Below are 23,885 nucleotides of genomic sequence, written 5' to 3' on the forward strand. Positions count from 1 at the left end.
TATATATTTGCACAATACAATAGCTTAAAAGCCACCATATTTATTCTTTAGGACCTGAAGAGTATCTTAATGAAAAATAGTAATAAAAAGTTCAAACCCTGAGTTTCGCAACAAAATAAATTAAAAATTTGATTTGCTTTTATACTTTTACTAAAAGATTAAGATAAAGTTCCTTCTCTTTTATTAAAAAAAAAAATTATAAGGAATTATAACTAGTTAATTAGTTGAAATTGTTCAAATTTTCCAATAAATTTTTTACATTTTGTACTATTAAATGGGACAATAAAAAGTTTAATAGGCACACACACAGCCCCTCAACATTACTGCCAATTTTTAACATGTTTTCTTAATATTAAAAAAAAATAAAATTTCTATTTACTATTTTAAATCTTTTGGAAGATATAAGATATATAAATATCACCACTTTTTAATTATTGATAATGTTATTGTAAAATTCAATTCATTCACTCATTCATATCTCCTTTCACTTGAATATTTAAAATTCGAAAAAATAAAAAGTGAAAAAGTAGAAATCTATGAATATGTGATGTAAAAAAATATAACGTATAAGGTTTTAACTTATAATTAAGTATTTATAACTCTTGGGTAATTTGAAAGCATTAAAAATCTTATATTTTACCTTATTTTATATCATTATGAAACTTTCCTTTTTAATTTGATAATTGACAATAAACAATGATTTTGAGAGAAAATGAAAATAAAAATTGACCATTATACTTAGAATTGATGATAGAAATCAACTGTAACGACTACATTGTTGAGATTTTTTTATCTTATTTGCAAGATAATATATAAAATAATTAATTATCATTTTGCACTTAAATGTGTAATATATTTAATAGACATAAACACAAACACATTTAAAAATATCTTAATATTCATATGTAAATGTATCACAAACATTAGGTCCTCTACCCGATTTATTTGATGTACCTTCAATCTGAATACCATCAACGAGGCATTAAACAATTATTTGGAAAATATATATATATATATACATGCACGTAAATAGCTAGTTAAAAAACTTTGAATTTAGCTGTTTATTTTCATTATTTTAGTTAGATGAGTAAAACAATAAGAAAAACTTTCACTCTAACACAAAAGTAAATATTATTTGAAAATAGTTATAGGCAATTTCGATATAGAGGGCCTAAGTGTTTTGTGTACCTCACTCATAATTTTAATTATTTATAAAATTATTTTTTATTGCTTAAAAGGAAATTTAAGAAATATGAGTAAATAATTTTTTAATTCACTTGGGCCAATAAAAAATAATATTTTAAATTATTAGAAATGGGTTCATTGTTTTATTTTTTAATTTGGTCAATAAAAAATCAACTTTTTAAAATTTTGTTATAAATTTTTTAAAGACTAAATGTGAGAACTTATTTAAAATATGCTCATATTTAAACTACTTAAGATTAAAAATTAAAATTTTAAGTGGAGACAGTAGCCCCTTTAAATTTATAGTTCCATGTTAGACGAATATAATATTTAGATTTAGGTGTATTATGTATTTTACTCATATTTTGAACCTTTTTAAAAAAATTTTTTACTTAAAAAAATTCTAAAAATATAGACTACTAATATTTCAATTTAATTAGATCAATAAAAAATAATTTTTTAAATTATAAAATATAAGCTTATTAAATTTTTTATTTACTTGGACAAATAAATAAAATTTAACATATATATATATATATATATATATATATATATATATATATATATATATATATATATATATATGAATAACACGTGGATGCATAATTAATTGACATATCATATTTCAATAATAATTTAATTTAAAAAATATAAAATATTTAAAATTTATAAATTTTAAATCATTTAAGATTTCATTTTAATTTATGTTCTTTATAAATTTAATTATTAATATTAGATAATGCTTAACTAAAAATCTTATCTTACTATATATATAAAATAAATTAATAATTTATTTTATAGACAGTATATATAAGATATAATTAAAAAAATATAAACAAAAATTAAAAAACTATTAATTAAATTTTAATACTTGTATCTGACATAATTAAAAAATATATATTTTTTAAAAACTTTTATTTTAATTTATCTTTTTCTAGTTATAAATTTATTTGTTGGTATTAGATAATACTTAATTTAATAATTTTATCTTAAAATATATAATTATTAAAATTTTAAATATATATATATATATATATATATATATATATATATATATATATATATATATATGAAAGCTAAAGATTAAAAATGATTAACACTTAGGATGCATAATTAATTGACATGTCATATTTCAATAATAATTTTATTTAAAAAATATAAAAATTTATAAATTTGTAAATTTTAAACTATTTAAAATTTCATTTTAGTTTATCCTATTTATAAATTTAATTATTTATATTAGATAATTCTTAACTAAGAAGAGTACATATAAAATATAATTAAAAATATAAATAACGACTAAAAAACTATTAATTAAATTTTATCTATTATTATTTGACACATGACAAAATTAAAAAATATAATTTTTTTAAAAAACTTTCATTTTAATTTGTTTTTTTTTTCTAGTTATAAATTTATTTGTTAGTATTAGACAATACTTAATAATTTTGTCTTAAAATATATAATTATTTAAATTTTAAATTTATGAGATATATATATATATATATATATATATGAAAACTAAAGATTGAAAATGATTAACATTGACATGTCATATTTCAATAATAATTTTATTTAAAAAATATAAAATATTTATAATTTATAAATTTTAAATTTTATTTTATTTTATCTTATTTACAAATTTAATTATTGATATTAAATAATGCTTAACTAAGAATCTTATCTTAACATATATATATATATAAAAGAAATTAATAATTTATTTTATAAATAATACATATAAGATATAATTAAAAAATATAAATAAAGACTAAAAAACTATTAATTAAATTTCGATACTTATATCTACTATTATTTGACACATGACATAATTAAAAAATATATATTTTTTTAAATTTTCATTTTATTTTATCTTTTTCTAGTTATAAATTTATTTGTTGGTATTAGATAATACTTAACTTAATAAATAAATATATATATATATATATTTAAAATTATATATTTTTAAAATAAATTAATAATTTATTTTATAGATAAACATATAATATATAATTATTATGAATAAAAATTATATTTGTTATATATTCTAAGAGTTTTCAAATTGTGACTTTTTTAATATGTACAAATACAAATAAAACATGTGTTAATATAAAATATGAGTATTTCAAGATTCTTAATATTTGAATATACGTATAGATTTTTAAATTTTAGTTTTTTTCTTTAAAAAATATAAATATATGTTTATAATTGAGATTAATGTAATATTAATATATATATATATATATTACTGTACAAATTAATACAATAACTAAATTTTTTGTCAATATATAGAGCAAATAAATAATTTAAATAGTTAAAATTAATTTAATTTAAGTTAATATAAAAATTAAAAGTAAAAAATTTAAATTATATTACCACGTAACGCGCATTGGTAATTGACTAATTAAAAACTAAAATTTTAAAAGAGAGTGGCTCTTGCTAACCCCTTGTCTCTCGTTGTCCACATATATATTTTTCTACATCTATGAGAGAACCAAATGACCACTGGAATTCCTGATTGTTTAAGTGGACTAAAAAATTTGAAATCGTTAAATATCTCTCACAACAAGCTCTTAGGTAAAATACCATCAACTTTTGGTGATTTGGACAATTTGGAGAGTCTAAATTTGTCATATAAAAATTTTTCAAGGAAACTAACGATTAGATTTCTTATTGATTTTTTTTATCAGTAGTGGCAGTGCTTTATATCATTGGCTACTTTTAACTTCCATCAAGACGTGTAGAAGACGCTAGTATTTATAAAATTTATATAAGATAATAATAATTAAATATTATTTTCAAATTAGTTAGAATTAACTATATGAATACTTTTTCACTTTTATTTTTATTTAAGATCAATTTTGCATCAATATTTCATTTATATCATTTCTTTTTAATTCATATATATTAAATAAATGATTGTGGGAGATGGTTGTGGGCGCGTAAATACATGTAATTGGTGTAAGCAGAAATGAGTGAGTGTTGTCTTTGAGTGCAATATCCTTATTTTTCTTGATGACGAACTTATCAGCTTATAACAATACTTCTACAGTTTCTTCTTATAATAATTTCTACATATTCGAAGTATCAATTTTTTTTTTTATTTTAAAAACATGAAAAAAATACAAATTTCTTTAGAAATTTAGGAATAAGACGTGTATAGTCACTTTTAAAATGTCAAAAATATAAATGAATCAAAAGGAAAATTCATGTCCTAGGCTAGATCTAATAAAATTAACCAAATATTGGTCTGCAACAATATTGTAATAAAGTGTTACTTAATATTGGTTTGCAACTAGTAAAATGTGTTATTAATAACATTACAACATTTTGAATAAATTAAAAGGGAGATTATTCCATACTCCCGATATACTATGTCATATTGATTAATTGACTGTCATTTGAGGGTGAATCGTCTCCTCCATTTCAAAGTAGTTGGTGTCGGCAGTCTTGAGAAAATTTGTCTTGGCTAGGAAGTTGTCGGGCTGAGGGTAACGTAGTGGATAAAGTGGGTTGGGGGTTGCCGGAGTTGGACGACATTCTGGTTCAGGTGTAAAATAAGGGAGGAAGGGTTTAGATAGTTTTGAAAGGGAAAAGGTTTAGAGAGAAAATGAAAGGGTGGAGAGAAAAGGGGAAGGAGAGATGCAAAAGTGCTAGTACATTCAAGCTAATGATCTCAGACACCATTTGCAATAAGAAAACTAAAGGTCCAGTGAAAGAATTAATAAAGGTAGAAAGTAGAGAGACAAACAGAGAAAAGGGCTCCTTGGCAAATCCTAAAAATTGTTCTTATTTGAGGATAATTCAAAGAAATGATTCAACTCATCTGTAATGGTGTTAAATTATTGAGCTTTTTATATTTTTTTGAATAAAATCTTTTGACTCACAATTTTTAACTGATGTGCAGTGGTTCCGTTAGTTTGGAACACCACCTTATCTATGTGAGGTGGTGTATCGGGAATATAAAATAATTTTCCAAATTAAAAATATTGTATTAATATTAAATAAAAGTCATATAATAAAATTTAAAAGCTTAAAAAATATTAGTACAGTAAGATTAGTGTAAAGAGAGTTGAGCTCATATTTTCAGACGATGAAGATACAAGGTATAGACTAAGGGCCTGTTTGGATTAGTTGTTAAATACAACTGATAGCTGTTAGCTGATAGCTGTTACTGTTAGCTGATAGCTGATAACTGATAGCTGATGATAGTTGTTTTATATTAAGTGTTTGGTAAAATTATATTTAACTGTTGCTGTTAATATGTGAAATGACTAATAAGGGTATATATCATATAATTTATTTTATTATTTAAATAAATATAAAATTATAAATTTATTACATTATATTATTTATTTTATTATTAAATTAAATATATAATTATTAATCTTTTATATTATATCATTTATTTTATTATTAAAATAAGAAAATAATTATTTTTTTAAGATAATTAAATAATTTTAAAAATATAGATAAAATAATAAAATAATTATTATTATTAATAGAAAATTTTATAATTAATTTTAAGTTTTTGGATATAAATAAATATTTTATATTTTATGTTATTAATAAAAAATATTTTAATAAAGTTGAAATACGTTAATTAAAATATTAAAATTATAAATAAAAAAATAAAAATATTAATAATATTAATTTTCAAGTTAAATAAAAAAGGATAATATGGTCAAAATAAAAAATAAAATCAGATCAGCTATGTGATCTCTAAAAATAGAAGTCGTATAATAAAATTCGTAAAGCTTATCAATATCGCCTATTTTTTTAAACTTACCAAACACCACAATTTACTTGTTTGGGTGTCTATCAGCTATCAGCTGCACCCAACAGATAAACCAAACACCCCCTAAAAGTTAAGGCATGAGATCAAGTCCAACAAGCAGTCCGGGTAGTCAATGGCAGCTTGGATTACACAATAAAAAGCTGAGCAGTAAAATAATTATTAACTTTCAAGAAAAAAAAAAAAAGGAAGGAAACAAAAATGAAGATAAGATTAATGGAGTAGAAACAAAGGTGACCGTAAAATTGATATCACGTTCAAGTTGCAGTTTGCCGGCTTTACGTTTTGTTTATTATAATTATATTAATAAAATGATTCAAAAATGCCAGAAAGAAAATCAATGATTATATGTGGCCTTTCATTAACATTATGCACTTTTGCTTCATTAATTACAGTTTTAACGTCAAGACTTACCTTAATTATATGCTAAGAAGGCTTTGTATTGCTTCTTGTGAATGAGTTTTGAAGTTACCTTAATTGGATTTGGTATCCTTAACAAGAAGAATGGGAGAAATAGCCAATAAGCATTCACTAACTAATGCTGAATTTATTACATCCCAGGAAAATTATAGGAACCCTGGCTGCTCCTATAAAGAAATCTGGTGGCCATGTGTTGCTCGAGTGCGATGTGAAGAGATACACAAGGTCTCTTCTTCAAGGCATTGCTTATATTCATAGCCATGGTTATGGGCATTGCGATTTGAAGCCTGAGAATGTGCTGCTTGTGCCCACCGAAAGTGTTGAATTTGCGCCTAAGGTAGGGGATTTTGGGTTGACCAAGAAAATTGAAAAGAACAAGAAAAGGAAATTGTTTTCTTATTTGGGAGGGACTACTTCGTATATGGCACTGAAGACTGGTTGATCATATTCAGGAGCCTTCCTCAGATATTTGGGCTTTTGGGTGCATTGTTTTCGAGATGTTCTTGGGGAAGTCAGTTTGGATGTGAAACCTAATATGACAACTAAGCAACTTTTGAGATAGGTCAGTGATACATATGAGTTGCTTAAAATTCCTTCTGAGATATCGAAGGATGGGAAGGATTTCTTGAAAGGGTGTCTAGTGAAGAAAGCTACATTTAGATTCACTGCTGAAATGCTATTGAATCATCCTTTTGTGTCAGGATTGGATAACATAAAAGGCAGTGAATTTGGGAAGATTTTGGATGAAGGGTGGATGGACTCTATTGTCACATTGTCTGATGTTGGAAATGAATTTGGTACTTCTAGCTACTCTGAAGACTGGAGCTTTATATCTGGAGCTTTATATTTGATGACCTCTGGTGTTTTGCAGTATCCTTGAATTTACCGAATCAGCAGTCCAAGGAAGTAGTACTCCAATGTGCCATGATTGACAAAGATGTTTTTGAATCACCAACACAGGATTCATCAAATCTGGTGGAGCAGTGTCCAGCTGTCTTCTTCATTCCTTCAGGTGCACATTGATATGCTTTTAAAGTTCAAGCCAGTCTTAACTCTCTCAAAATCAAATTGAGAAATTCCAATTTCAGCAATAGATTGATCTCTCCTGGTACCACGCCATTTAGTGAGTGGGACATCAAGTCCAACGACACAAAATGGAACTGGAAAGATTTACTGTAAATGTTTGGAGGAATTGATCAAATTCTGGTTTCAACAGCAAAGAAATTGATCTGAGTTTGCTGACAGAATTGTGTCCATCTTCTTTCGTGAAATTTTGGAAGGCCAATAATGGTTCGAAGTGATTGTCAACAAGGTTGAGGACAACTATCAAAGTTCTAAGAGCTTTGAAATGCAGCATGTCTTTTCATTGGTGAAATGCTTAGTTCAGTTGGCTTGATTAATGAAAGCTGCTAGGCTGTGGAAGTCTGCTCAAGTTGTTTGAAGAAATGCTCTAATGCTTTTTAGTTATGGAGGCTGCTTAGTTAGGGACTTGCAGCTTATATTTTGATTCTTTACTAAAGATTTTTAAATTGATTTTTTTTCTGATCTGATATAATAAAGCTTGTTTTTATTGATTTTTTATGATCTGGTATAGGTAAAACTCATTTTACTTCATCAATAATAATAAGGCCCTGTGAGTTCACTGCTGAATTGATTGAGTCATTCAACTTGACAAATCTAGTTTGTTGAAGTTAAATTTTGATATGAAAGTATGATCTTTCTGAATGCTAGAAGAGCAGCCTTGCCTGTGAAAGTGCAGCAGTTTGGAACTGCAGAGAGAAATCTTGAATTTTTCCCGTTCACTACATATAGTGATAGAGGGATATATGGATATGATTGAAGGAGTAACAGTTTGGTAATTGCGAGAGAGATTAGCCCATCTGATTTAGTTGGTGGAAAAATCTAAGCTCTGGCTAACAAATTGAAGAATGTGTTGCAAAGGTCAGTGTAGATTTCAAGATCTGTTTTTGAAGTTGAAAACTTGTCAAAGTTAAACCGAAGTTCAGATTTTGTTAGAATTTCTACAGAGAGACAACTTAGCCGTTGGATCATTGTTTATTTTTATTTAGACCCCAATCTAACTAAACCTTATTACTTGGTTATTTGTCCTTATAGTATTCCAGCTTGTGTGACATTATTCTCGAAGAGTCCATTACAACTGCTGCAAATTTTCCAACAGAAGAGTAAAGTATTAAGATGAAAAAAAATGTCACTGAAATAAACACTTGAGAGAGAGAGACAGAGAGAGAGAGAGGCAAGCTCTTTCTTCATCATTTTCACTGAAAAGAAAAGCCGCCGACTGTTGCACCTCGGTCGACACAAATAGCTTGCCCAGGTGTGTAAGTGGCTAGGCGGAAAAGTCCTTTGTTTTTGTGGAATTCATCCCATCAGAGTTCAAGCTTTTACAGCATCTGAATGCTTCCCATTAGTGAAATAAATATGAATGCAATGAATAACCAATTTGTGAGCAAGTGATCAATATTAAAAAGCACAAGTAGGCATGCAGACAGAAAGTTACAGATGCAGTTAGTGGAGTTAGAGGCGCAATTAGTCCTTGTATTGTCCTTTGCCCACTCACATGCTAAGATTCTTTGTTAGGTGAGCCATTGCACTCGCAAATAATATGCATGGACAGCTAAAAAAATGTTCACCTTTGCAACAGTGTCATTAAAAAAAAATTAAATTTTAACTAAAATGCTAAAACAGTGTTGAAGTTAAATAAGTTAAAAATTAAGTTTTTGGTTATAGCCGAATAAGTTCATATTTAATAAAATATTTTTTAATGATAAAATATTTTTTTTTAATTTTTAATAATAAAATATAATAATAATAATTTTAATATTAAATAATTTAAATTATTATATTTTTTCAATTTTTTAAAAATTTTATATTAATTAAAACTAATAAGTAATTTCTAATATGTATAATTATAATTAAAACTAAAAAATAATTTTTAATATGTAAAATAAGAAAAAATAATATTTTATTAAATATAAGTTTATTTAGCTTTAATTAGAAGTATAGTGACTTATCTAATCTAAAGCTTAATTTTAAATTTATTTGACTCTTAATTCTGTTCTCCATAAAAACCCTAAACGCTAAACGTTCTTCGCTTCAAAAACACCAAGAAAACACAGGGAGAGAGAGAGAGAGAGAGAGAGAGAGAGAGAGAGAGAGAGTAAGAACAACAGTCGGTTAATCAATACAAGCATCAAAGGAGAAACAATGAGTAAGCAAGAAAACAAAGAAAATAAGAAATTTTCAATATGGGATTTGCCTGATGTTCCAATGGGCCAGCTGCCACCACATCTCCAGCTCCAAAGAACTCGTGTTGTTTGCAAAGCAGACGCCCCTATTCACGTATGTCTCACCTACCTTCTTCTTCTTCTTCTTCTTTCCTGCTGATTCTTTGGATTCCCTTCACTTGACGAAGCTTCATTTATATCCAGTACCTCAAAAAAACAATTATTTAAGCTTTTTTTGTAGATATTTTACATGTTAGCCTTTTTTTAATATCAGTTTTTGGAATACCCATTTTATCAGTTGGAAAAAAGGTAGGAAATAAGGCAAATTTTGTTGGGTACTTCAGAAAATTTTTGGTTCATAAATGGTAGGAGATAAAAGCCCAATTAATTGAGCTTAATACAGTTACTGCTCTTAGTTTTGGTGACTTATATCCAATTGGTGAATATGAATAGATTTCTGGAAGTGATTTCATGTAGTTCTCCACTTATTATATTTTTTAAGTTATACTGATAGCTGGCTTTTTTTTTATCTTTTCTTTTCTTAAATTTAAATTCATTTTGGGATGCCGAGCTTCTTTCCTTGAAAAAAAAAAAGTGAGTAAGGATGTAAATTTACTTTGAGATGTTTGTTACTTATCATCGCAAGTATTCTGGGACTGGGAGAGAAAGCACCAAGAATTGAGCTTAATACCGTTGCTCAGCATAGTGATGTTACATACGTGTTTGTCTACATGAATATGTTGAATGTTGGTTTCCCTGTCTCCTTCTAATATATATATATATAAGTATTTCACTTTACTGATCGTAATTCAAATATTTGGTTAGCTAGGTTTCTATCATTATTTTATTCATTTTGAAAGGGAAAGGTAGAAAGGATGAAACTTGGATTTTCTTGTCACGGTCTTCAATCTTATTGTTACTAAACAAGTGTGAGGGTTTGGATTTCATGGCTTTATTTATCTCACAAATTTCTTATGATTTAGGATTTTGGTCTGTGCAGACTGATACTGTACTATACTCTGGTGCCTATGCTTCAATGGGAATTGATAATAGTTTACATTTAGATAGTTTCCGCAGCAACTTTAAAGTTGAAGTGATTCGACTGACTAAAGATGATATGGAGTTTGACATGATTGGTATTGATGCAGCAATTGCCAATGCATTTCGAAGGATTCTCATTTCTGAGGTGTGCCTGACCTGCCTTGTTTTGTGTGTTACATAGTTTCTGGATATTCATGCATGTTTGATTTTCCTTTATTTATTATACTATTTAAATGAAAATTACTTTTTATTTTGTTGTCAGTTGTAGTGGTTTTTTTTTTTTTTTTTTTTGCATAATTGAATATCTTATGATTGGCTTCAAAATTCTGAATTATGTTCATGTAGCTTCCCACAATGGCTATTGAAAAAGTCCTTATTGCAAACAATACATCGCTTATCCAAGATGAAGTCCTTTCTCACAGGTTGGGCCTCATTCCGATCAATGCTGACCCTAGGCTGTTTGAGTATCTTTCAGGTTTGACTTAAATTTTCAGTGTATTTTCCCCCTTTTTTCCAACAGTTGGATAAACAGATTTGCATACTTAGCATGTGTATGTGGGAAGCATAATAATTTCTTCTTTTTCTTCCCCTCTCTATTCCTTTTTAATTACAGCAAATGATACCCCAAATGAAAAGAACACCATTGTCTTCAAACTTCATGTTCATTGCAAACCAGGCGAGCCTCGTTGTACAGGTAGAGTTGTAGTGCTCTGTAGATGATATGTAAAGGCAATCATTTGTTTCTTGATTTTTCAATCTAATGATTATGCCATTATTACTGCAGTATATTCTGAAGAATTGAAATGGTTACCAAATGGGAGTGAGTTCATAAAGGAATCAGAAAAGGTTGATACAAAGCCGAGCACCTATACTTCATTTAGTTGCAGCCAAAATTCGCTACAGAACTTCTCGAGCAATCCAATCAGCCCAACAGAAGACAAGATTATAATTGCTAAACTTGGCCCTGGACAGGTAAGAAATTTCTTTGCTTTGTTTGTTTGGTCATTCTTCTTCTTCTTCTTCTTCTTCTTCTTCTTCTTCTTCTCTTCTAGTAAGATCTTCATATCTTATCAACAAAATAAAAATTAAAGAATAAAAAAGGAAAAAAAAAAAGGAATGGTGACTGCTACTTTGTCCCAAATCTATTTGAAGCCATGTCTGGTTCATGGATTGAATATTGCAGAAAGGAAACTATATATGTTGGAAAGATCATGCCATAGCCGTACAGACATGGTATTGGTGGGACCTTGTTGTTGAACCTTAAAGATTATACCCCCGAGGATGTGTAAAATCAAAAACCCCATTTAAGTACCAATGACTCTAATGGAGCTAAACATATGAGCTATGAATCCTTTCTGCAGCTTACGTTCAGCAAACATAAGAATTTTGAAATGCTGTAGACTTCTAAACTAATTGTGTAAACTAAAAGCAGCAGCATTCTAATTTAATATTGGGGAAATAATTGTTAGTGCCTGTATTGAATTAGACCTGCCAAAGGTTGGTGCATTAAAAAGATTTTTTTTTTTCAAGGACTGCGTTGTTTTCCCTTGACCATTATTGTTCCACTCATCAACTTAGGTTTCTAAAAAATGTTTACATCAGCAGAATGCACCCCCTTTAGCTTCTTTTTCTCTCTTTTTCCTTGGGAATTCATATACTGTCTGGTTAACACAATTTAGATACTTCTCTGAATATAGATTTTGCTTATTGTCCCTTGTTCTGGCAAAGTTTGGTGCTAGGATCAGGATGTGTAGTTATTAAAGTTTATTGTTTATTTACAGGAAATTGAACTTGAAGCTCATGCTGTTAAAGGCATGGGTAAAACACATGCAAAATGGTCCCCTGTTGCCACTGCTTGGTATCGGATGCTTCCTGAGGTGAGAAGTCTTTTAAAACAATGCAAAACCTTTACATCCCCCACCCCAAAAAAAAAAAAAAAAAATTCCACACACACACACAAACAAAATTGTGCAACTTCCTTTTTTTATGTTTTTTAAATCATAAAGCAACTTGCCTTTCTTTCCCCCGTCCTTCCCTGTAGGTTGTATTATTAGAAGAAGTTGAAGATGAGATAGCTGAAGAACTTAAAAAGAAATGCCCTGTTAAAGTATTTGATATTGAAGACATTGGGAAAGGTAAAATGATTTTGTTATCTGCCCTTTATTTTATATATATATATACATATTCTTGATTAAAGAAACTGAAAGTGAAATATTATGTTCTTATTTTGGGGGTGGGAGAGAATCAAGTCCGAATTGTTGGCTTATGTGCTCCACTGAAATTTTTGATTGCTCATGTACATATCTTCAGTAAAATTCATTAGATAGAAACATAGTTACCTAATCTGCTCACTCTTGCCCCCACCCTGCATTATGTGTTCTGCTATGCATGTCCCAGACCAGAATGCTGCCGTACGTTATCTGGTGAGGAAAAAGAAACACAAACAAATGAGAAGAAGAAGAAGCAATTGAAGGAGGAGAATATAAAATGGACTCTTGGTTTTGTTTAAGTGAAAGTTTCAGGAAATAAAAACACTAATAATTACTAATTGTATCCTTTAATTAATTTTATTTTTAATATTAAAAGCAATTAATAATAATAATAATAATAATAATAATAATAATAATAATAATATGACTTTAAATTTTGAATACTGCCTTTGTTATGTCAAAAAATTTATTATATTAATTACTCATACTAAATCAATATTTTTATTTTATATATATATATATATATTATGCTCAATAAAATTTAAAAAAATGACTTCTGTCACAAAAAAGTAATTTGCATGCTAGATAAATATAATTTCTCTGCCACAATCCAAATTGGCATACCAACTTTGCCTACCTCCTTCGATTTTTTTTTTAAAAAAAAGGTGTACCTCCTACTTATCCTATATTTAATTAAGTGGCATACTACTACTACTACTACTACTACTACTACTACTACTACCACGTCCCAATACCTGTATCAAGGGGTACATGGATAGAAAGAAAGGAGATCATACCAGGTCATCTATTTTAGTCACTAAGCTTTATGACATAGCAAAGAAAGAAGAGATTTGCTTCCATGAGTGTGTGTTTGGGTGTTGGAGGAAAATAAATGATACTTGTGTTAGAAACGGCCCTGGCTAAGATGAGGCCAGGTAGTTACAGTGCCTCAGAACATACATAAACTGACACTAAGCAGTCCGTGCAGAATCCTGAGCATCTCCAGTTGTAGTTGGACTTTCTAGTTAATCTGATTCAACATTCCCTGCGCATTGTGTGTGCATATGATATCATTGTGATGCTTCCTTGATTTCGGACTTAAAATATGCCTGTCTTCTGCACTGGTGAACAAGTTTTGCCTGGAAAACCTTTGATGCTGATAGTTTGTAGTTAGATTTTTAGGAATGTAGTTGCCAATTTTCTGAATTTGCTTTTTGGCTGGACAAATCTTCCTGAGATGTTATTTGGCTGTTGTGCAGGTAAGAAGAGGGCAACCGTTGCTCGACCACGAGCTTGCACACTGTGTAGGGAATGCATTAGAGGGGGAGAAGAATGGGAGAAACGTGTGGCACTGCGCCGTGTTAAAGATCATTTCATATGTAAGTATAATGATTAAATGAAGCTACAAAGCATTGATATTTTTTCTCAAAAATCCTTGATATTAAAAAGGAAAACGAAAGGTTAGCTTAGCTTCATTATTGCAATATCGTTTTGAAAAGATCAATTCTTATTTTCGTCTGTTCTTTCACATTAGTTACTATTGAATCAACCGGAGCAATGCCCCCTGAAGTGTTATTTACTGAAGCTGTGAAGATTTTGGAAGACAAGTGTGAACGTGTAATTACAGAGCTCTCTTGATTCTTCCTTTTTTTCTTTTTTCCTTTTTCACCCTCCCTTTTTCATATGATATGAAAAGGATGAAGCAACTGTAGTGAAAGTAGTGTATGTTACGCTGTTTCCAGAGAAATATCAATTTTGTGCATCTATTTTGGTTACAGAATTCACCCTATTCATTATAAAAGCCGAGCTTTTGCCATATGTGAATTTTCTATATTTAACACGTGATCATGCGCTATCTTGATAGATGTATTCTAAAGGAAGTATCCTCATTGGTTGTAACCCTGTGAACTAATTCTTTTACTAGCTCCGTCGTAGTTCGATGGGACCACCCTTCAATCATCTTGCTTGAAGCACAAACATATTGCTACTCTTTCATCTTGCTTGAATCAATTTCTTCTTTTTGTTTTTAAATCATGCAGCAAATCTAAAATTAAAATAATTACCGGAATCATAAGTGATGATCACCCTATTACCCTGCGCTAAAGCATCTCTTCATCCACCAGAGGGAGGCTAACAGAAGTACTATCAAAATGCTTGAACCAGGCGCACCATTTGGTCCCACTGGCCTTCTTTGGTATTCTTCAGCTTCTTGGACGTTTCTGGAGTCCAAAATCTGAAAGTGAATGCTTAGATCAATTTAATGTTAGGCATAATGAGTACAAGGGTTTCAAATCACTCTCTTTTCTCGACCAGATGCTAAAAGCAAACTACATACCTAGACATTATTGCTATAGACTAATTAAATATGTTTTCTTCTTATTGTATTTATTGATGATAGATCTTTCCTTGAGTTAATTGCTCTAAGAAATTCTTTATATACGCCTACAACTCAAAAAGGGCTTAGTTAATATCGATTTATGGATTATTCGAATTATACACGTTGCTAAACACGTATATATAAAGGGGTGACCCAATGAAACGAAATGAACTCACTAGCCAAGCTAAATGACTGTTGCGACTTACCACTAAATGACTAACTGCTCACACCACCTTTTACCTCTGTGATACAATCAAATCTACTAGTCATCTTAAGAAAATTAGTTAGGTCTATCTCACTTTCAAAAACTAACTCAATAAAGAAAAAGTGTCTAAAATCATATAAAGAGCATATTACTCTTATTATAAATCAATATATGATCTTAATGCACCCCCTCATGTCCAGAATCGAACACTTAAGAGTATCAAATACTAATAGGATATCTAAACATAACATGATACCATCTTAAAAAAATGAATCAGACCTAATTCACTTTCAAAAACAGAAAAAAAATATTCAAGATCATATAAGAGCGCATTACCCTTATCACAAATCAATGTAAAATTTTAAATACAAATATTACTTTACTTTGTCCCTTTATTTAATTTTATTAATTATGATAATAAATTTTAATATTCATAATGACCATAGCCAAATTAGTAAATTAGCTAAAATTGAAAAATGAATAAAATTTATAATTTTTTTGTCATTCAGCCTTAATTTAAAATAATAAATTTATAATGAATTATTTGTTAAATGAATATAAATAAGGTGCAAAAGCTCTGTCCCATCAGTAGGGTCTAACTACATTTGTACGCATGATGTAATCTGTAAGTATGAAATGGGCAAAATATGTGCAAAAATAAAGGGAAAAGTCCAAGTCCTGATAATCAAGTGACGCAGCTACTAGTACTAGTACTGGTAAACTAGCAAACCCACTTCCTCAGTCCTCATGTGAAGCCTATGGGACAAAGAAAGGAGCAGCTACTCGTACTAGTACTAGCACTGGCATGTCAAGCCTATGGGACAAAGAAAGGAGCAAGCATTGAAGACTAGGTACCCAAATTTCCTCTCTTGTTTTTCCTCCTAATCAGGTCTCGAAGACTTGACATTCATATGAGTTCTTCCAATATATATGTACTTTTTTAAAATTAATGATTTAATATTATTAATAGGTGTCAATGTTAGGCCAATGGGTTGAGAAGCAAATCTATCCTAAAAGATTGAAGTGTCAGATTTGTGTTGTAAAACATTCCTATTCCAAAGATATAATTCTGCTGGAAAGCATGCAGTCCACCTCATATACATAGATGCTATTGGAATTAATGGAGTTGATGCGCCTCCAAATATTTCCTTAAACTTTTTTTTTTTCAGATTTCATATATCCCAAAAGTAGATAATTGATTACAATCTTCAAATACAACTTTCTGTTTTTTCAGTTTTTTATTTTTGGGAAAGTTGTAATGTTTGCTAATCATAATAAGCAAAAGTCTGGTCTTATACTTTATTCTATGTTTTATTTTTATTTTTTAATTAATTTATTATTAAAAATATTTTATTTTAATTTTATTTTATAAAAATTCTTCTAAAATATTATAATAATAAAATTATTTTTTTATATTTTTTTCTCTTACACTTATAAAACATCGATCATTTCAATTATTATATGAATCGATAAAAAAAATATTAATACTATTACAATGATTTACTTATCAAAAAAGTAAAAAAAATGTTGGATTGCAATCTACAATGTATAAATAAGATATTATATTTATTTAAATAAAATATTATAGTTATAACTATAAACGATTTATGTGTAATTATATATTATTAAAATAAATTATATAAAAATAAATTTTTATATACTTTTTAAATTGTGTTAAAACAATTTTTATAATTATTTATTTATTAAAAACATCACTATAAATAAAAAATAAATTTTTTTACAAAACTATAAATCATAATATAAAAATTTAAAAAACTTTGTAAAACATATATTTTGTTATTAATTATTTTTACTATTTAAAAGACATATTATTATCATTTAATTAATTACTTTAATATTTTATATTTAAATAATTTTAATTATGAAAATATTTAATATTTTTAAGAAATATATAATTATTTAAATATAAAATAAATAAGTATTTAAATATAAAATTTAGATGTAATGATTATTCTATTAATAAAACAAAATTTTAAGAATTAAATTATTTTAAATTAAAAAAAATTGATATAAGTTTTATTTATAAATATAAGTTATATTTCCTCTGTGGGGATTTTGTATTTCTTTATTGATTTTTTTTTTGAGGATTTTTTTTTTTCATTATGGAGTTATTAGATATTTTATTTAGGTAGAAACGTAAATATACGAAAAATTTTCCCTTAATAAAAATATTAAAATTTAATAATTTTCAAATTAATTCTTAGAAAGATCATCAAGTCAAATAGTAATAGATTGTTGCTAAGTTGAATATGCTTCTCATTCACTAGTAAAATTAAATGTTTTGCTAATATAATTAGATTTTTTAAATCAAAATAATTAGCATTATATTTTATATAAATAATTCATTTTAAATTTTTTTATATAAAATTGCAGTTGGACTTTATATTTGCATAGGATGTCCATTTGATAAAAGTTGTATCTTTTATTTTGAAAAAAAAAAAAAATATATATATATATATATATATATAAAGGATCAAATTGTTTCAATTTCAAATAGAGGAGACTAAAGCGTTGTTTTCATCAACTTTAAGGGTCATTCTGTAACATACTCCTGAACAAGCCAAAAGAGGGGAGAAAAAAACATTGAACCCCTAAAAGAGTCGCTTTAGCTTTGACGCCTCCTCTCTCTTTGTTTGAGTGGTAGACCAACTCTCTTTTAACGCTCTCAAAGACCCAAGCTTTTTCATCGTCTCTCTTCTTTTCTCTCTCTTTCTCCACACATTTTAGGGAGAGGGAGCTCTCATACATTGCCCTCTTTTATCTCTCTCTACAGTGAGTGCAGTGAGTGCTTTCTTTAAGCCCCACAGCGAAAGCAAACACTCTCAAAGCTCTGATCTTTTGGAGCCATGTAATATCTTTTTTGGGCTTCCTTTTCTCTTCACTTTTAACTGATCTTTTGATTTGCTTGGTGGGTTTCTGCTTATCTTTGCACTTGTTTTGTTTTTTTTGCGTCTGGGTCTTTGTGGGGTTCTAGATCCAAAGAGGTGGGTCTTTGATTTAAGATCTGTGACTTTCTTCTTTACCTTGTTATTATCTTCTCCTCCTTTGGGTTTTGCCAGTTTTAACAGCCATGGGGAAACTACATTTGTGTATGAATTAATTGATTCTCTCTTGCTCCTTATTTGTCACCAGAAAGTTTCACTCTTTTTCGGGGAAATAAGAATTGGCATTTTAAGGTAGAGTTTAGTGCTTAGACTTCACTGATATTTTTGTTAATTTCTCGTTGGTATCTCCTGATTGTTCTTTCAGAGGTGATATTTGATCTGGGCCACATGCAATCCTATGCTTGTTAACTAAATTGCCGTTGTAGTTTCTGATTAACTGAATACTGGACCTTTATTTATTTATATCTTTTGGAGGGTTTGTTTGGAGCTAGTAAAAGATGTTTGTGCCATGTAACAAGTTTAGTTATATTTAATCTGGGGCTTCTTCATGGATCATGTAAATGTAATGATGAGTATGATTTGTATCTCCTTTTACTGCTATGCTGTCTGTTGATAACCTAGATGAAGCTCTATGAATTTTTCATTCCAATATGCTGTCGATTTTTTTTTTCTTTCTCAAAAAAATACTATCTATTTAATCCAATGTGCAGAAATTGATTTTATGGTGATTATTTTTAACTTTAATAAACTGTAGGAAAATCACAATTCTATTGTTTACAAATTTGAAGATGAAAACAGGCAGTACTGCTCGTGGATTTAACATGCTTGGGGCTTACTAATGGGTTTTCCCAATTTGATCTATGTAACAAATTTGCTTTCTTTCGATGGCCTCAAAAACCAATGTTGGAAGTTCCCCAGAAAATCTGAGAAAAGCCGTTGGTAATCAGACACCAGAGGGAAAGTTCCGCAGGCCCTCACCTTTACAGATTACAAAGACAAGCAAATCAGAGCCAGTCACCCCCAGAAAACCACCTCAAAGTGCACAAGTTGCATCAAAACAGGTTTCTGTAGTGACAACAGAGGACAAGAAATCACTGATTTCTCATAAATCAGACAATGTCAATTCTTTGGTTGATGAGGTATCTTCAGGTTTGGCCTTTGTTTATCCAAAGCAAGGGCCAACTTGTGCCAATCCTGAAGTGAGTGAGGCTAGGGACTCACCAGAGAATAGTGCTGATCAAGAAAGTAAAAATTTACAGAATGAAATTGGCCCTAGTTCTGCTAAGGTTAGTGATGGGACCAGCAGTCTTGCAAAGACTAGTGGAAGCGCCAAAGTTAGTGGACAAGTTGATTTTGTTGAGAGTGGGAAAAGCAGTGTGAACAGAGGGAGCACAGGCAGTGATGTCAGTGATGAGAGTACTTGTAGCAGTTTCAGTAGCAGTGTCAATAAACCTCACAAAGCCAATGATATACGATGGGAAGCTATACAAGCTGTACGTGCAAAAGATGGTGTGTTGGGTGTGAACCATTTCAGATTGCTGAAGAGGTTGGGCTGTGGGGATATTGGAAGTGTGTATCTTTCAGAATTGAACGGGACAAAGTGTTATTTTGCAATGAAGGTTATGGACAAAGCATCTTTAGCAAGTCGTAAGAAACTTCTTCGAGCTCAAACAGAGAGAGAAATACTGCAGTGTTTGGATCATCCCTTCCTTCCAACTTTATATACCCATTTTGAGACTGACAAATTCTCGTGTTTGGTTATGGAGTTTTGCCCCGGTGGTGACTTGCACACTTTTCGACAAAGGCAGCCAGGAAAGCATTTTTCTGAGAGGGTGGTCAAGTATGAAACCCATCCTTATATTATCTCTACGTAATTTTGAGAGGCATTAAATCTGCAAGTCGCTGCATTATTTTGGTACATGCTTTCACAAAGTACATAAGAATTTCTTGTGTCATCCTGCATGGTATTGGTAGGTTCATTGCTACATCCTTGTCATGAGGAGGTGCTTGGCATTCTTTTAAAGTTATTGCAGAATGGTAACTTTGATTTTTCTTGTAAGCACTTAAGATTCAGATTTACCATATGAGGTTTAGGTACAGATGGTTCTCTACAACATAGGAATTGATTTAGCTATTTGAGTAATTGGTTGGAATATAGAAATATTCTGAATATACTGAAAGATGATTTTGGTGTCCAAGTTGTTATGAGGTGATATTACCAAGGGTGTTTGTAAGAACATAGAGGGAGCTCATAGATAAAGGTAAAACATTTATTATTTTGCAGAACCAGCTGAGAAGCTATATTACAGATTATTGTGTATCATGTGACTAATTTAGCTAAAAAGAGTTATTAAGAGATAAATATACCTAATGGTTCTGACTTCTGAGAGTTATTTTATGACTATTTAGTGCACTGAGTTGGCATACTCATTTTCAAGCATTGTCTCTTTTTAAATTTGTGCATCTCTCAAGAAATGAGGCCTATTGAAAAGCAGTGATTGAGAATATGTGCTTTTTTCTGTCTTTGAAACTAATGGTTTCTACATAAATGAGAAACTTCATATTTGTATATGAGGACCACGTTCATCTCAAATGAGTCTAGAGCTATTGCTTTGTTTAGCTTTAGCTTCTATGCTACCAAATTATAATGTTATTTGTTTTGGCTTTGAACGAATCTGCCATATCATGAAGATGGTAACTACCACACAAGATATGCTACCAAATTATAATGTTATTCCTGTACAAAGATGGGAAACAAAATGGTCAAGAAGAAGAATCAATCTGCCAGGTGTGCTGATATTGAGTATGGACTATGTGCATATCTTGCGTGGTAACTACCATGGAATTTTGTGGTGTAAGATCATAAATAGAGATGATCCAAACTACTTTTTCCCCATTGCCTGCCTGAGGTCACTGATCTCTGAACTGTTAAATGTCATCTGCTTGCAATTTTTAACTTTAACTTTTAGGAGGCCTGAGCTGTAAATGTAATGACATTTAAGATGATGACTGACCTTGAACTTGATCAGTCAGATGTAGAACTGTATTTGTTCCAATCATTCATAATATGCTTTTTTTTTCATATTATAATTAGATAAGCTTGTCGGGTAATTTTGTTCAACTGTCTGTTGTGATCGCGTGGCTTGTCATAATCATGAAACTTGGAGAAAGGAAGAAAAGGAAAAAATGATAAACCAAATCTTTTGGTGTTTTGATTAGTGATGAAACCAAGGAACTCAGGACAACAAGAGTGGAGCATATACTTCTAATGTGCATATGAATGTTCTTTTTATGTGATAACTATCAAATCTAGTGTGAGCTAAAAGTGCATTGTTATGCTGCTTATTATGAATGACATGAAATGAAATTGCAAAGTGGAATGGAACTCATTGAGTTCCTCTTTAGCTAATGGTTCTCCTGTAGGGCTAAAATGACTTCCTACTGATTCATGCAATTATAACCAAATCAAGATGAGATAATGACATTCAGGGCTGCACTTGTGCTGCTATTGGAGAACCTGCTGCAGCTGGAAATAGAAACCCATTCCCAGATAACTGCTGTCACTTTAAATCCTCCTAGTGATATCACATGGGGGAAAAATCAAAATGACTTGCTTCCTTCTTTTCTATTGATGATGATTGTAACGAGCGTTAATTGTGTCCTTTGACCTTTAATCTGCAGGTTCTATGTAGCAGAGGTTCTTCTTGCTCTGGAGTATCTCCATATGCTTGGAATTGTTTACCGAGACCTCAAGCCGGAAAATGTTCTTGTACGTGAAGATGGACACATCATGCTTTCTGACTTTGACCTTTCCCTCCGCTGTGCAGTGAGCCCAACATTGGTCAAGTCTTCAGCACCTGAAGGTGAACGCTTGCGAAAGAACCCAGCTTATTGTGTTCAACCAGCTTGTATTGAGCCATCTTGTATCCAGCCTTCATGTGTGGCCCCTACAACATGTTTTTCGCCTCGACTCTTTTTAAGCAAATCCAGGAAAGATCGAAAACCCAAGAATGAAATGGGGAACCAAGTCACCCCATTGCCAGAGCTTATTGCAGAGCCGACTGATGCACGTTCCATGTCCTTTGTTGGCACCCATGAATACCTGGCCCCTGAAATTATCAAGGGTGAAGGGCATGGAAGTGCTGTAGATTGGTGGACTTTTGGAATCTTTCTGTATGAGTTACTGTTTGGTAAAACTCCATTCAAAGGGTCTGGGAACCGTGCTACCCTCTTCAATGTGGTGGGTCAGCCATTAAGATTTCCCGAGTCACCAATTGTCAGTTTCTCAGCAAAAGATCTGATAAGGGGCTTGCTGGTGAAAGAGCCACAACATAGACTGGCTTATAAACGAGGAGCTACAGAGATTAAACAACATTCCTTCTTTGAAGGTGTAAACTGGGCATTGATTCGTTGCGCAAGCCCACCTGAGATTCCTAAGCCGCTAGAGATAGAGCAGATTCCAACTCCACCATCAACAAGTGGTAAAGGTGCACCTGCTGTTCTTCCTGAGCAGAATAATTATCTGGAATTTGATTTCTTTTAGTTGTCCTTGAAACTGATTTTCTATTTGTTTTTTCCCCCTGTTCTTGCACTTCACCCAATATGTAGAGTCTCTAGAACATTGAAGTTGTGGAAATTAGGGTTTTTGAATTGATAATAGTCAAATGTTCAATGTTTTTATTAAACATTTTCATATTTGTATTGAGGGAAGTTGAATATCTGAAATTGTGAATTATCTTAATGTACAACATGAATTTGGTTTCTTTTTATGCTGAATACAGGAGCCAACATGGTTTTTCATGTGTAGTCCAGTGCGCGATTTTCAAAAATTCTGTATTTCTTGAAAGAATTCCTGGGAAGAACTGAAATTTTCTTGGTTGAGTACAATTGGTTATAATTTTTGAAATAAAATTTTGAAATCATGCTAGGATTGTTTCAAGAATTTATCAGAAGGTTTGAGGAACTGTGTCATAACATAAAATCTTTATTTCCATCTTTTATGTTGCAAGAATTCAGAAAATTTCAGTCTGAAAATTCGAGGTTCCAGAATTATATATAATGCTGAAATTTATCCATAATTGTTTGTATATTTTTTAAAAAAATTAATATAGTTAATTTTTTTTATTTTTTATGTTAAAATTAATTATTTTCTAGTGGTGTAAAAGGATTATGGTATCATTAAAATAAAAAAAAATTAACGGATTAAGTAAAAAAAAAATTCAATATATAAACAAATTAGTTTATAATTTAAATGTAATTTTTAAAGCAATTTAAATTAATTTAATATTTAAGGAAATTTAATTATTAATATATCACTCTTTTTTATAATAAATATAAAAGTAAATTGAAATTTTTATTTAATTATAAAAACTCAATGATTGACTTTGACAAATAATTAATTAGAAAGTGGAAATTTTAAAAAGATGAGAAATGCATGTTACCATTAATATTATTATCCTACGTTGAAAAATACGACGTCGGCCAGCCCATTCTATTTTGAA

At 29.8% G+C, this 23,885-nt stretch overlaps 3 protein-coding genes across 10 annotated transcripts; all 3 read left to right on the forward strand.

Annotated features, from left to right (window-relative positions):
* The first annotated feature begins 6,518 nt into the window (after positions 1-6,518).
* On the forward strand, positions 6,519-7,423 carry LOC110636432 (mitogen-activated protein kinase kinase kinase 20-like). The gene is made up of 4 exons (XM_021786136.2): positions 6,519-6,737; positions 6,853-6,915; positions 6,963-7,197; positions 7,272-7,423. Exons 1-4 carry the CDS (start codon positions 6,519-6,521, stop codon positions 7,421-7,423), a joined length of 669 nt encoding a protein of 222 aa, XP_021641828.2.
* A 2,059-nt stretch (positions 7,424-9,482) lies between these two features.
* On the forward strand, positions 9,483-14,712 carry LOC110636418 (uncharacterized). Of its 2 annotated transcripts, XM_058145301.1 has the most exons (10): positions 9,619-9,760; positions 10,292-10,424; positions 10,646-10,831; positions 11,032-11,161; positions 11,300-11,380; positions 11,471-11,658; positions 12,468-12,563; positions 12,728-12,821; positions 14,156-14,275; positions 14,431-14,712. In XM_058145301.1, exons 3-10 carry the CDS (start codon positions 10,682-10,684, stop codon positions 14,532-14,534), a joined length of 963 nt encoding a protein of 320 aa, XP_058001284.1. In that variant the 5' UTR covers positions 9,619-9,760; positions 10,292-10,424; positions 10,646-10,681; the 3' UTR covers positions 14,535-14,712. The 2 variants fall into 2 exon arrangements, with proteins under 2 accessions (XP_021641815.2, XP_058001284.1); XM_021786123.2 differs by lacking the exon at positions 10,292-10,424 and having other exon boundaries at positions 9,483-9,760.
* A 3,376-nt stretch (positions 14,713-18,088) lies between these two features.
* On the forward strand, positions 18,089-23,160 carry LOC110636417 (serine/threonine-protein kinase D6PKL2). Of its 7 annotated transcripts, none has more exons than XM_021786117.2 (3): positions 18,089-18,675; positions 19,139-20,224; positions 22,066-23,160. In XM_021786117.2, exons 2-3 carry the CDS (start codon positions 19,269-19,271, stop codon positions 22,925-22,927), a joined length of 1,818 nt encoding a protein of 605 aa, XP_021641809.2. In that variant the 5' UTR covers positions 18,089-18,675; positions 19,139-19,268; the 3' UTR covers positions 22,928-23,160. The 7 variants fall into 7 exon arrangements, with proteins under 7 accessions (XP_021641809.2, XP_021641813.2, XP_021641814.2 ...); XM_021786121.2 differs by having other exon boundaries at positions 19,173-20,224; XM_021786122.2 differs by having other exon boundaries at positions 19,183-20,224.
* The last annotated feature ends 725 nt before the right edge of the window (positions 23,161-23,885 follow it).

The sequence above is a fragment of the Hevea brasiliensis genome, chromosome 4, assembly GCF_030052815.1.
Source record: "Hevea brasiliensis isolate MT/VB/25A 57/8 chromosome 4, ASM3005281v1, whole genome shotgun sequence".
Lineage (NCBI taxonomy): Eukaryota > Viridiplantae > Streptophyta > Magnoliopsida > Malpighiales > Euphorbiaceae > Hevea > Hevea brasiliensis.

Bases quoted from the DNA above. Each gene is read 5' to 3' on its own strand.
- LOC110636432 (XM_021786136.2), top strand. From the start codon at position 6,519: ATGCTGAATTTATTACATCCCAGGAAAATTATAGGAACCCTGGCTGCT. The intron at 6,916-6,962 runs GTTTGGATGTGA...CTTTTGAGATAG, and splicing joins AGATGTTCTTGGGGAAGTCA to GTCAGTGATACATATGAGTT. The intron at 7,198-7,271 runs GTACTTCTAGCT...GGTGTTTTGCAG, and splicing joins TGATGTTGGAAATGAATTTG to TATCCTTGAATTTACCGAAT.
- LOC110636418 (XM_021786123.2), top strand. From the start codon at position 9,626: ATGAGTAAGCAAGAAAACAAAGAAAATAAGAAATTTTCAATATGGGAT. The intron at 10,832-11,031 runs GTGTGCCTGACC...ATGTTCATGTAG, and splicing joins GAAGGATTCTCATTTCTGAG to CTTCCCACAATGGCTATTGA. The intron at 12,822-14,155 runs GTAAAATGATTT...GCTGTTGTGCAG, and splicing joins TATTGAAGACATTGGGAAAG to GTAAGAAGAGGGCAACCGTT.
- LOC110636417 (XM_021786117.2), top strand. From the start codon at position 19,269: ATGGCCTCAAAAACCAATGTTGGAAGTTCCCCAGAAAATCTGAGAAAA. The intron at 20,225-22,065 runs GTATGAAACCCA...TTTAATCTGCAG, and splicing joins TTTTCTGAGAGGGTGGTCAA to GTTCTATGTAGCAGAGGTTC.